This window comes from Platalea leucorodia (genome assembly GCF_965183815.1).
Source record: "Platalea leucorodia genome assembly, chromosome: W".
Classification (NCBI taxonomy): domain Eukaryota; kingdom Metazoa; phylum Chordata; class Aves; order Pelecaniformes; family Threskiornithidae; genus Platalea; species Platalea leucorodia.
This window is the reverse complement of record NC_138859.1, coordinates 25,231,560-25,245,166: the sequence shown is the minus strand read 5'-3', so window position 1 is coordinate 25,245,166 and position 13,607 is coordinate 25,231,560. Positions and strand designations below refer to the sequence as shown.

The following is a 13,607-nucleotide window of genomic DNA, read 5'->3' as shown; positions in this document are numbered from 1 at the left end:
TCAATTAGACCAAGAAAAAGAGCCTCATACCACAAATTTCTTGCCACTGTCACCACGAGTATTTGGTTTGCAGGTGACTTATGGCCCCAAGCAAGGGCAGCATCACTGCACATTAGGCACTGTACAGAGATACATCAAAAGAGTTCCCACCTCAAATGGGTGGGACAGACACGTCGTGGGAGGCATTTTACTGCTGGGGAAGTGTCACGCAGAAACCATGTAAGACATGCTGTGCCCAAGGTGGGAATCAAGCCCTGATCTCCTGAGCCCCCTTCCAGTTTCTAATGACACCCCTGTCCTTCATGGTTGATAGACACTGGTCCTGCCTGCCTCCCCTGTAGCTCATACACCGATGTATCTCAAGAAACATCTCTTTCCACATGGAAATCTTGCCCAGGTAGCAAGTGAAAACATTGAACATTAATGGAGGAGCAGCAGCTCTCTGGGATAGCCAGAAATCAACTCTACGGCATTTGATGTGTGTGGGACACACCACTGAAGGGAAGCAACACTCCTGTTCATGCACCCACAATACTATTTAACTTCTTGATGATCTTGTGATGCCACTTTTGGGTTGGGATCAATATTAACCACTCTGAGCTTTCTCTGCAGATGTGCTACCAAGTAAGTCTTCTTTCAGGAAAATCCCAGACATAAACAAGCCATCCCTAGAGATGATGTGAAGGGGAGCAAGGAATGAGCCTGGATTCCTCGGGACCATTTTTTTTTTTTTGGCCCAACTGAGGTAGCAAGTTTGACTAATTTGAGTGATTAGGCACATATTCAGACATAAAATATTAATATGAGAACAAATCAAAGGCAGCTTGGCTGGCTAGGCTCCTGCTTTGAATTCATTACATACATAAAAAAAATAAAAAAGAAGAAAAAAAAAATAAAAAAGGTTTTATCTTTTCAAGTACGTATAAAAAGGTATAAATTCCTGCCCAACTGCAGCACTTGGCCTCGCTGCGCTGGTAAATTGGAACCAGTGTGCTCTGCTTCCCGGGCGTCCCATTCACAAGCATGACAAGGAAGCACTCAATTTTTCAATAGGAAATTTCATCGCCGGAAAACAATCCACCTTCCTTGCCTCCAAAGAAAAGCCGGAGGGCGAGTTCTCTCCTCGACCATGGTTTCGGCTTACTGCCAGCCCCGGCCAGAGCTGCCAGGGGGCAGGAGGAAAGGCTGCAGCACTGACTGCTCAGACCATCCCAAAGCCATGAGATTGCCCTCAACACTGTGAGCTCGGTGCTCTTATTTTCTTGTAAACACATTGGGTACTTTTTTTTTTTTTTTTTTGCCCTTTGGGAGAGCTCAGAGGTTCAGTTTGCAACTTTTCTTTCCATAACCACATGGGACAAACATGTCCAGATTTTGTCATGACAGTTTTCCTGAGATTTTCAGCTTTCCACCCAATTTCAGACCTGGGACTTCATGGAAAGCACCCAGGTATATTCAAGGGCCATGCTAACATGCAAGGGGATATTTTGCACAGGGATTTCCTCAGAGACAGAGCACACTTTAAGTGGATTTTTATGAGCTTGGGACACCTCCAGCCATATAGGACTGAGAAAAAAATCACCTTACACCAACAGCTTTTTTTAATAGCATTTTTTTAACTTCTTTTTAATTCCTGAAGTTGGTGCCTTAAAGAAGTTTAATAAGGCTTCAAGGCCACAAAAACCCATGAGAAACCAGCAGGACTCAAGAAAGCTAAGCAACAGGCAAAGGGACTAGGCAGTGCGATGGCAGATGAAATGCAGCACCATCCAACAAAAAAACAGTGCAAAACAACATCTGACAGTGGTTGCTGTAAGAATCAAGCTTCAGGATTAAATACACTCGGAAGCAATCATCCTGTGCTTCTGTATGCATAGTGCAAATTTAAAAATCAAAATTTACTTCTACTTTTAAAACTTACTTGAAAAGTTATTTTCCTCCTTGTTATTTATGCATTTTAAAGCATTAACTAATAGTTCCCACCGTAATGGTTTATTTCTTTATGTACCTATAGAAAAGCTGCATTCTGCAGCCTTCTTCACCTGCTTTCCAAGCCATCCCTGGGACAGAGCTGGGAGAGGAAGGACTCCCTCCATCATGCGGTCTTGGTGCCTTCCTCTATCACATCACATCCAGGGCCAGAGGGCTGGACGAGAAAACATTCAATCATAGACAATGCATGAAGGTGTTCTTCAAAAGTACATCCAACTCCATCTTTACACCTCTTTTCCCCTAATATCTCTAGAAAAGGGTTGTCGCAGAGCCGTTCTTAACTGATAGATAAAAACAGTTGTCTTATTCCCAGTGCAGCATTGTTAGGGTACTTTAAGCCATACTTAGGGTACTTTTAGCTGTCACGAGCTGATCAGCAAAGGGAATTTCCAAAGCAGACTGGTGTGTGACTGGGAGTGCAGACCTGGACCAGTAACTGATGGAACAAGAGGCAGGAGATGGGCAAACAGGTAAAGCTGAGGGCAGCAGCTGGAGTAGAATAAGGAAAGCTTAGCACAAAGTCAGTATGGAGTCACATGGAGTGTTGGATATTTTGGGATATTTGGGACAATGAGGGCACTTGCTGTTCCTCTACTCCAGTAGGAGATCATGCTTTCTCCCCAAGAAACCAGGGTACAGTTCCCCCAAGCCTATGCTGAGTTAGGCATAGGATGCCTTACACAGCTCCGAAAGAAGACATAAAGACTATAGCATCAAAGTACTGAAAGAGTCCTCAAGAAGTCTTCTGGTTCACCCCTGGCCCAAAGCAGGGATCCCCAAGGATGCACAGGAGATGCTTGTCTAGTTCAGGACTGCCATGGATGGATCCACAGCACTGACAGGTCCCTGGTGTTTCACCAGCCTTTTCTTTAGAAGTACTTTACTGCCCCAAGGATCTGCTCTCAATGTGAAGACCCATCACCGGACCCTACTAACTCCTCAACAAGCCAAGAAAGTCAGGCAACGCTTTATCTCTGCTGGACTACATCCTGGCCTTGACACGCAAGGCTTGGACCCTCCTGTTGGATTCAGACTCCAAGCCCTAATCCAGACCTGAACACCAGAGCTTATCGCTCTCCTTGAGCACCAAGGATCATGCTAAACCCCAACAAATTTCACAAATTTTGGAGCAAATGAAATGCAATCATCTATTTTTTGCAAGCCAGGATCACCTTTGTTGAGCTGCCACCAAAGCTTTTCCTAGAAGTCATTAACCGCGATGGCCAAAACACGATTCCACCTTGCTCCTCTCCCACCTCTTCAAGGGCAGGATGGCAGCACTTGAGCTACTGCAGCACTGATTGTCCTATTGTTCCACAAAGTAGTTCCTCTCCAGCAAATTGAACACTGAGAGCCATCAGAGAGAGCCCCGGACAAAGGGACCAGTACCTGTTTCTGGGATTATTCGAGGGAAGCAGAAAGAAGCCTCTTGAAGAGTCTTCATGGCACTTAACATGACAGCTGAAAATAATGGCTAGGACAAAACAGAACAAAGATGATTTAAATTAGGCAACTCCCGGAAAGCGGTGTTCACTTAGGCTTCCAAAGGAGAATTGCTATTTCTTAGAAATGCTAACGCTCATGTCTATGTGCACTCCCCCTCTGCAGCATATACACACACACCCCCCTTTTTAGGTGCTCTATAGAGCATTTGTTCAAGTTGCCAGGGGACACTGCATCCCTTTCATTAGGAGATGGAAAAGGTGTAAATGAGCAACATCAGCTGCAGCTCATCAATCCTTAAACAAAAACAGCCTTTAATTTCTATCCACTGCCAAAAGTTCAGGGACCTGTAGGTAGAGATTTACATATACATGTTCCAGAAATCATTACACAGCTCCTCCAAAGTCACCTGGAGGAGAGGGGCCTCACTCCTACTCAAGGGGTTTGACCCAGACAGAATGACAAAGGCTCTGAAGAAACTTTAGTGCCATCTCATGCCAGTCCCAGCTCAGTGGGATCCGTGTGGGGCTCATTTTAAGTAACAGGCATCTCCCATCTATACACATCACCTTGCTCCTGTCCTGGGACCTCACTCATGCTGCCTGGCAGCACCCTTCGGGATTTACTCCTCTTTTGATGCTACATCTTCTGCCAGGGCTGGACCAAGATGAAGTCAATCTGAGCGAGTCCTGGTATCAGGAGAACCCTGGGCATCCCCTCTGGGCTCCCTGCACATGTGGGTACAGCTTCCCAGCTCAAGCAAGGCATTTCCCAGTGGCCCCGGCCACCTGAGATCCAGGCTGGCTTCTCCCCTCCATGCTCTCCCTTCTGGGAAACGTGGCTACCACCAGCACAGCTGGAGCAACACCACTGCTGAACCGAAGCACTGCCTTAAGAGCTTGTTGTAGCTGTCCTACCAAAGTAGCTCCTAAGTAGCCTTAGTGGTGGGTCCCTTATATTTGCTGCCATCTCCATAGCTACTGCCCAAAGCATCCCTGTTTGCTGCCAGGACCCCAACAAGTCCACACTGATCACAGTGGCTTACTGTGCTTCAGTGCAGCCTTGAAATGGCCGGTCTTGAGCAGACACTGCCAGGTACTACCAGCTGAAATCATGTTGGTGGTGCTTCCTCTGCTCCCCACATGCTGGGACCTGCCCAGGTCTGTCTCTCCTCATCATCATCCTCATTTCATCTGTGCACTGAGAAACCCTGCCTGAGGCATCTGCTGGACCGGGGCACCTGGGGCTCCCATAGGACATTCGCACCTGCACCTGCATCGCCCCAGACAGGACATCTCTGCACCAGGGCATGGAGCACCCGCTCCATCCACAACCGTGCTCCAGGCACAGGGTCACACACAGAGGGGCCAAGGGACAACATCCCACCCTCTCTCCAGCGGTAGCTGTGAGTGGGGCTCGGTCCTCAGAGGACTTCCTAAGGCACAGGGAGCTGAGCGGCAGCCCCAGCTGCATGGGTCTCAGTGTGGCTATCACACAGCCCCCCCCTTACACTGTCATCACCTGGCTGCTTGTCTGAGCCCCAGAGACCCAAGAAAACTCATTTCCCAGAGCCTTAAGGCTAAAGCCTTAATCATCAGCCCAGGCTACTTCCAAGAGTCCTTCATTGGTGTTGGGACCAGCGTTCCTCTTCACCCAGATGGCAGCTGTCACTCCCATTTTACTCAAAACAAGAGCTTTGGCCATGATTCCCCATCTGGGAGCATGATGGGGAATCGCCCCAGAGTCCCAAGTGATTACTCCTGCTTTGTTTGGTCTCTAGAAGCACAATTTCTTTCCCTTTCCCTCTCTTTGAGAAGGCAGAAATGCTCAAGCCATTCTCAGTCTGGCCAGGGAAGCAGGAGAGGGGTGGAGAGATACTCATGTTGCACAGGGTGAATTAGCAAGTTGTCTGGTTTCGACAGATTTGCTTACGCTGTGGCAGCAATCTTTCTTTCCAGGCACAGCACTTTGGTTTTATGACCTGAAACACCATGCAAAGCAGCTCCTAAGCATCTGAGGATGCAGCCCAGCAAATCCTGCACTCATCACTGTGACAGATAAAAGCCTGTTTAAAATGGCTTCCCATGCACGGGGCCCTCTGCAAGGACCTTTGCAATGATAGGTGCTTCATACCTTCCTTGCACCCTTGTGTGAGTAACCCAGTAGGTACAAGGTCCTGTTTGGCCACCCAAAGCCCTGAGACACCATAGAAGCAGCTGGAGGGTGATGGTGGGGCTCATCCTGGCAACAAACACCCCAGGCACTCAAAGAGAGGAGCCTTCACAACAGCTCCCAGGAGTCCCACAACACCACCCCTCTGCTGAGACACTGTGGGGTCTCCGTTCTGCAAAGGCTGCCAAGGGGCAGACAGCTCTGGCATCAGATAAGGCTCATGGATGTGGCAGTCAGAGCTGGGAATGTGGCTCTGGATTTGTGCAGCATCTGGCACACTGATCTAGCTGTCCCCGGGTCTTGCTGAAGCACCAGTATGCAGTAATGGCTATGATAGAGGTGGAGGAGAAGGAGGAGAAGGAAGAAGGGAGAAGGAGGAGAAGAAGAAGGAAGGAGGAGAAGGAAGGACAACGCAGAGAAGGAGGAGAAGGAGAAGAAGGAGAAAAAAGGAGAAGGAAGGAGGAGGTCTCTGAATTCATCATGAATATATTTAATGGAAGTGAAGCAATGCCTGGATCCATTCGGCATGGAATGAGGCCACCATACTGTTTTCTCCCCAGGCAGTCAGTAAAGCAGCTCACCTCCTGTCCTCTGCTTAGCACAGATAACCGGCATGGAGAAGACTCCAGAGAGGAGAAGCACAGATGTGTTACGGGAGAGAGATGCTGCAGAAACACCAACCAGACACTCTCTAACAGGAATGTGCCAGGCAGTGTGGAAGGTGAAAACCAACCTGCCCCCATGGACGTGCCATTCTCGTTCTTTCTTTCAATCCCATTTGTGAAAAAGGTGACTCAGGAAAATTGGAAAGGAAACCACGGGTAGTGTGAGAGTGGGACAAGACAATGTCTGTTCTGGAGCCTCACAGCTGGAAGGCTCATAACCTGCCCTTGCTACGGCTGCAAGGGACACTGTGGTCCAGAGAGGGCTTGTAGAAGAGGAGAAAGCTGCCTGCTGGGCTTCCTACTCTGGGATTCATCCAGTGCATGCACACACCAAAGCTGAGCTGGGGGACCAGGGGCCTCACCCTGCTCCCACACCTGCCCATGAGCCCCCATGCGACCTCACATCTGGCAACATCTGCTTAGGGCATTCACTAAACACTGCATAAAAAGACCACCACGGGTCAAGATGTGGGCATGAACCACCTCCGCAAGGTGACCCGTGGGATGGGAGGGCAGTGGTATGCAGGAGTGAACAGAGCACAGGTCTGATGGGCAGATGTCCCCTCATGATGCTCCTCTGCTCCTTACTCAAAATCAGCCAGAAAACTGCTACTGGAGCTTCTCGATGCAGAGCAGCCTGAAAAGCAGTTCACAGTGAGCCTGCCATGCCACCACAAATAAGTGTACAAAAGAGACAGGAATAAACATGGGAATATTTGGGATTTTATCATCTTCCTGAAGCATGAATGAAGAGGGAGTGCAAATTACCACTTTTTATTACTGCTGACAAGATGTTTGTAAAGTATCGAATGATGAATATGCTTGTGATACTGTAGGTGGGAAAATTCTTACAGATAATCTAATCTAATCTATCTCTCAATGTATTTACAGTACCACAGTCCTCACCATGATTTCAGAGTGGTATTTCAGAGCTGATGTTCATGAAGCTAAGATTGAAAGGTGAGTAAACCCTCAGTTCAACTTGTGCTTCACTGGAAAGAAGGAAAGAAAAAGAAAGAAAAAAGAAAAAAGAGAAAAAGAAATAAAAAGGAAAAGAGAAAAATAAAAAAGAAAGAGAAATAAAGAGAAGGAAAAAGAAAGAGAAAAAAGAAAGAAAAAGAAAAAAGAAAATGGAGAAATAGAAAAAGAAAGAATAAGAAAGAAAGAAGGAAAAAAAGGGGGGGGGGGGAGAGAGAAACAGGAGGGAAAAAGAAACGGGGGGGGGGGGGGGAAGAAAAAGCCAGCAAGCAAGAAAATTTAGAGAACTGATAGTTTCCAGATACTAAAGGAACAACCTCAAGTCATTTTTTAAAAAGTCCAAGTCCTTCCTAATAAGATGCCTAACAGTCTGTGAATTATACAGCCATAAAACTTCTACTTACATGTGACATTTGCTGGTAGGAATAAATCAAGGCTCAGAAAAGAGGAAACGCTTTGGAGTTCAATGGGTATTATCCTAACTCTAACCGTTAGTGGTGGTCTGAAATCAGAACATTGTCATCCAGACAGATGGACGATGTTCATAACCAATCGTAATTTGTAGGGCGCATAATTTGCTACTACCAAAATAGCACAGCATGTGGGGTTTTTTTCCCTTTTTAGTATATAGTCGTGTTGTTTCTTTTGGCTTGTTGAAAGAAAACTGCTCTGCACAAGCGGAGCAAGAGCTCAGACCTTCAGCAGCTCATATAAAACAGGTGGCCAAGCATCAGGGGAAATACAGCATTTTTGAAAAAGCTAATAAAATAAACAGATGATTATAGAAAATGGAGATGAAACCAGCTTCTCTTTCAAAAACAGAAAGTCAGACACTAACTAAGTTTAGACTAAGCAAACGGTGATTGAAAACACACCCTGCCATCACCTCTCTGAGTTTCTGAGTTTTACCAACACACAGAGTTTTCACCTAAAAAAAATATTTAGGAAGAGTCATCCGCTCAGGGCTGATCATTTGCAAGCCCGTGATGCAATGATCAGCTGTCCCTGGCTTACCTGACTGTTGGTTTAACATCAAACAGGCTGGGGACTCGTGAAAGTCAAGATAGAGACTTGCCGTCTTAAGCCTTCATCCCTACCATCATCATCTCCCCACCAGATGAGAGCGTGCAGCACTTACGTGAAAGTTGAAATTTGGATCTGGTTAAGTGCCAATCCTTTAATTTTCCATGGGGAAAATGTTAGGAGGTATCTCTCCTGCATGCTCCAAGGCCACTCTCTTAAACTGTTGGTTATTTCATGGTTGTGATGCACAAAAAAAAATAAAATAGAAGGGGAAAAAAATAAAGCCAAAACCCACCCCAGAAAATAAATGCCTGTATCCCTAACAAAGTGTCAGGGTGGAGCCAGCACACCCTTATATTTAGCTGCAGGCAAAGCCTTAAAGTTGTAGCACATTTATTTTCCATGAATCACGTCAAAGCTACAAGATTAAAAACCCCCCAAACTCTTGCTGTTTGCCCCACTCTGTCTCTCATGGGGCACACCGGGATTTTTGTTATCACCATTTTAATTTTATTTTCTGAGCTCGGGAGGTTTGGGATGGATCAGAGACTTCAACAAGCTCAGCTGAAGTTACTTCAAGCTAAAGTAAGTGCAGTTTCCCACAACCCTGAATGATCAATTTATTTTTTTACAGTGGAAAAAAGTAGTTATCAGGCTTAAATCACACCTCATAATGCTTAGAAATGCTTAAGGGTTGATTGTTGGTCTCAAAGGCTCTGAATTCCTCCTATTCCTACCTGCCCCAGCAGAGCAAGCTTGGGTGGCAGCCAAGGTCAAAGCCCATCTGCAGAGGGCATGATCTGTTGGGATGTCCAACACAAGCAGACACAGAGAATAAGGGAAAATGGGAACTACGGAGAGGCAACGGGACCTGCCTCCAACCCCTCCTGAGGCCGCATCTAGTCCTAACCGCCCCACTGCCTCCCTCTTGGCTTTGTAACTCACTTTGGCTTTCATGCAATGCCAAGCGCCTGGGTGCCGTGGCAGATGCCATGCGCTGAATTGCAGCCTCCCTTGCCAAAGCGCAGGGACAGCAGAAGGCTTGGCCAGCCCATAAAAATTAGCATCTGCACTTTGCCGCTTGCACAGCTGTACCGCAACAGCAGGGACTGGAGCCGAGGTTATCTACGGGGACGTGTGGGGGAAAGGGAAATGAGTCCATCATGCCACAGCAGAATCTGCCACTGACCTTCCAGAGATCCTTACACAAGCTTCAGGGAAAAATCTTAAGAGAATTGAATGGGAAATTTCATCTTTGTCAGTGTTTTCCCTTTAACTTTCCAGCAAAGCTGAATGCAGAAGAGTGTCTGAAAACCCTCAAGAGAAGAAATCAATCATTTGCTTTCTGAGCAAGTACCTACAGAACTTGTTTGGTTAGTCATCCGCTCATTTTCTCTTTATTCCATCAAAAGGGTCATTCCCTCAACAGTCATAACACCTGAGAGCAGAACAAACCACAACCCTTGCCACGAGGATCTATACGCTCCAAATGGCAACCACCGCTGGGTCAACCCTGCCTTAGACAATAAAACACAAAAGCATCAACCAAGCCCACGCTCTCCCATGAAAGCCTGCCTCCACTTCCAGCAAAGAGATCTGCTCCCTTTCACTGATGCTTCAGCAATATTGACCCCAAAGTCTATTTTTTTCATGCATTTTAAGAAAATATTGAAAATATTTCTTCTCGCGCTCTCCATGGGTAGGGATCACCGTCCTTCCCACACCTCTCACCAGGGGACAGGGAGGTCCCCTGCAGAAAGGCAACATGCTGCTGTGGCTTCGCCCCCCCCCCCCCATCAGCATCATTTTCTACATCAGGTCAGTAGATAGGAGTGAAAAGCCATTTTTCCTCTCCACCCTGCGTTTTCAAGCTGAGCGGCAATCTGGGATCTCCCCTTCTCCTGCACAGGGCCCCATAACAGGTCCTGACATTTACCCAGTGGTAAAGAAGGAGCATCATCATGGGCTTAAGAGCATCAGCCTTCAGAATGATGTCCCATGCCTTCCCCCAACCCTTCCCCTCCAAAGCACTCCAGAGCTGTTTGCAGGAGCTCCTTAGCACAAGCTGGAGAATCATAGAATGGTTTGGGTTGGAAGGGACCTTGAGGATCATCTAGTCCAACGCCCCTGCAATGAGCAGGGACACCTTCCACTGGATCAGGTTGCTCAAAGCCTCATCCAACCTGGCCTTGAACACTTCCAGTGAGGGGGCATCCACAACTTCTCTGGGCCACCTGTAATGATGAGCAGGTTTGGCTTTAGCGCAAGGTTGCACCACGCTGCAATGACAGCCAAGACGTGGCACGTTAGACAGCTACACCAGACATGATTAGAAGTTGGTAATCAACTAATGATGCACACAGCAGAGCGGCTTTTCTTGCTGCACAGGCCAGCTCTGAAGGGACACCATGAGAAAAAAACATATTTTGTCAGTGTACAGGCATTTGGAGACAACCCAACAGCAGATCTCTTGACTGAAAGAGATATTTTTGTTTGTTTGTTTCGAACTGTTGCTTGCCAGTGCAGGACCTCACGTTGGGCATTTGTCCTAGCATACAATTTGCATGCCAGATGCTCTTTCGTCTTGCTAATTGTTGAAACAAAGTGGATACTGAATGAGGTCCTTTGAGGTTGGCAGGAGCTTCAAATACGGCCAGCGTTGAGCTAATTCTGCTTCTAGTGAATGGAATAGCAAATGCACGTTGGCAAAATGCTCTTTGCTATTTTTTTTAATAACACAAAAACAAAAGCGCTAGAACAATGGTGAACACCCTCAGAAATCCCTTCTCTGTTAAGGTCAAACCCATTGCTGGCCTCCAGCTTGCAGAAAGACCAGCGTGGCACTGAATACCAGAGATGGGCAAATCACCTTGCTGGGTCCAGCAGTAGCTTTATTCAGGCTCAGACAGTCACGTGTTAACCAGCCCTTCCTTCTCTTAGTCCATGTGTGCTGTGCTCTCCAGTAGAAATAAGAGGAGCTGAGCAGCAAACTCAGATCAACAGGGAGTTTAAAAAGCTGAGCAGAAGACTGGAAATAGCTGTAAGAGATGGGCTTTAGCAGGTGTTTGCCAGAGCTACATGAACCTGGAGACCACAAGAGACCACCTGAAGGACTGAGTCCCACTGCAGGACACAGTGTAAGAGATGGGTAATCTACACAGGACCACAACACATCAACTCAGGTCTGCATCATGGGAAGAAACACCTTCAGAAAGGGATGTCTAGCCCCATATCTTGTTTTTAACAGTGGCTGACATGGGATATGCAGGAGAAATGTACAGAAAGGTATGAACGTATGGAGATGCTTCCTTCCCACTCAACCTGCCAGCTGCTGACCATCCATCCACCTGTGAGAGGTTCCCAGGCTGGAGGCTACATCTGAATCCTAGAGCTAGCAGCCCTCGCTGAGCCTTGAATTCATCTAATTGCTTTCTGAACCCTTTTATACCTTTGGCCTCCAAAATACTTGGTGCCAACAAGCTCCCCATTTTAATTACACACTATGTGAAAAACTATTTCCTTTTGTTTGCTTTAAACCTGCTGCCAAATAATTTCATTTCACAGCCATTCATTTCTGGGTTAGAAAAGAGACAATGAATGAACCGTTCCCTGCTCCCCTTCTCCACACCAGTCATGGTTTGATATTTCTGTCTATATGAAACCTCCAAGGACAGGTTTTTTATAGCCCTAAGGGGACTCATCCGTTGAGCCTCTCTTCCTATGGAAACTCCATTCTTCCTACCTCCGTCACTCCTTCTGCATTGGGCTGCACGTTGTCCAAGATGTTCCTGCAACATGAAGTCCAGCCACGTCTCATGTTCTCCTTTTCCTCTCAGCCTTCATCCTAACAACTTCTAATGTTCAATTTGCCTTTCTGACAGCAACCGAGATTTGAGCTGACGTTTCAAAAAAGTATCCACAGTGATGCTGAGATCTTTCCCCACCTCTCTGTGGTTTTAACTACCTGAAATAATTCACTAAAGTTGGTAAATATTGTCATCTCCCTGGTCACCTGTTTCCAGATCATTTATAAATCTGTTGAACAGCTCAGGTATTAGTGCGCATCCCTGTAGGATTCCCCTGGTAGCCATAGTGAAAAACGAGCATTTCCTTCTTTCCCCTGTTTTCTAGATTCTTCTTTGGCCTCCCACCCTCTTTTGGCCTCCACATTTCCTCAGCCTCAACCCTTCCTTGGCCTCCCACCCCCTGCTCAGTCTCAATTCTTCCTCAGCCTCCCACCACCTTTTAGCCTCCCACTCACTTTTTGGCCTCCACGCTTGCTCAGCCTCAACTCTTCCTTGGCCTCCCACCACCTTTTGGCCTCCCACCACCTTTTGGCCTCCATGCTTGCTCACCTAAGGGCAGCTATGTACCTCTCAACAAGGGTCTTCACTCTCCTGCCTTCTGCCCACATAGCCTTGGGCATAGTAGTGCAGATCGCCTTCTCTTCAAACCTAACTCTGAGCCTTCACATTGATGTTCCCCAAAACCTCAAAGCAAAGCTGGAGCCAGAATGCTTCATTCCCCTGGGATTGTACCCAAGTTCTGCATTTGCAAGGGAATCCCAGCACAGGTCCAGGCTGGGATGGCATCTCTCACCACTCGGATCAGGATCATCCTTCAACAGACATGGTCCAAAGGCCAAGAGAGCCCCAGGCAGTCTGTGTGCTCCTCATAGAATCCTAGAATGCTTTGGGATGGAAGGGACCTTTAAAGGTCATCTAGTCCATCCCCCCTGCAACTGGCAGGGACATCTACAACTAGATCAGGTTGCTCAGAGCCCCATCCAGCCTGGCCTTGAATGTTTCCAAGGATGGGGCATCTACCACCTCTCTGGGCAACCCGTTCCAGTGTTTCACCACCCTCATCGTGAAAAAATTTTTCCTTTGGTTCAGTCTAAATCTACCCTCCTTTAGTTTAAAACCATTACCCCTTGTCCTGTCGCAGCAGGCCTTGCTAAAAAGACTATCCCCATCTTTCTTATAAGCCCCCTTTAAGTACTGAAAGGCCGCAATAAGGTCTCCCTGGAGCCTTCTCTTCTCCAGGCTGAACAACCCCAACTCTCTCAGCCTTTCCTCATAGGAGAGGCGTTCCAACCCTCTGACCATTTTTGTGGCCTCCTCTGGACCTGCTCCAACAGGTCCATGTCCTTCGTGTGCCGAGGACTCCAGAGCTGGATGCAGTACTCCAGGTGGGGTCTCACCAGAGCAGAGTAGAGGGGCAGAATCACCTCCCTCGACCTGCTGGCCACGCTTCTTTTGATGCAGCCCAGGATACGGTTGGCTTTCTGGGCTGTGAGAGCACATTGTCGGCTCATGTCCAGCTTTTCATCTA

At 47.3% G+C, this 13,607-nt stretch overlaps 1 protein-coding gene across 1 annotated transcript in view; it reads right to left on the bottom strand.

Moving 5' to 3' along the window:
• The window catches only part of LOC309601807 (zinc finger and BTB domain-containing protein 7C-like), a gene marked incomplete at both ends in the record, with an annotated part of 115,418 nt that extends 106,947 nt beyond the window's left edge, over positions 1-8,471 (bottom strand). The window contains one exon of the mRNA XM_082334940.1: positions 8,389-8,471. Coding sequence (XP_082191066.1) covers positions 8,389-8,471 — 83 coding nt within the window. The remainder of the gene's footprint in view (positions 1-8,388) is intronic.
• Between the last annotated feature and the right edge of the window lie 5,136 nt (positions 8,472-13,607).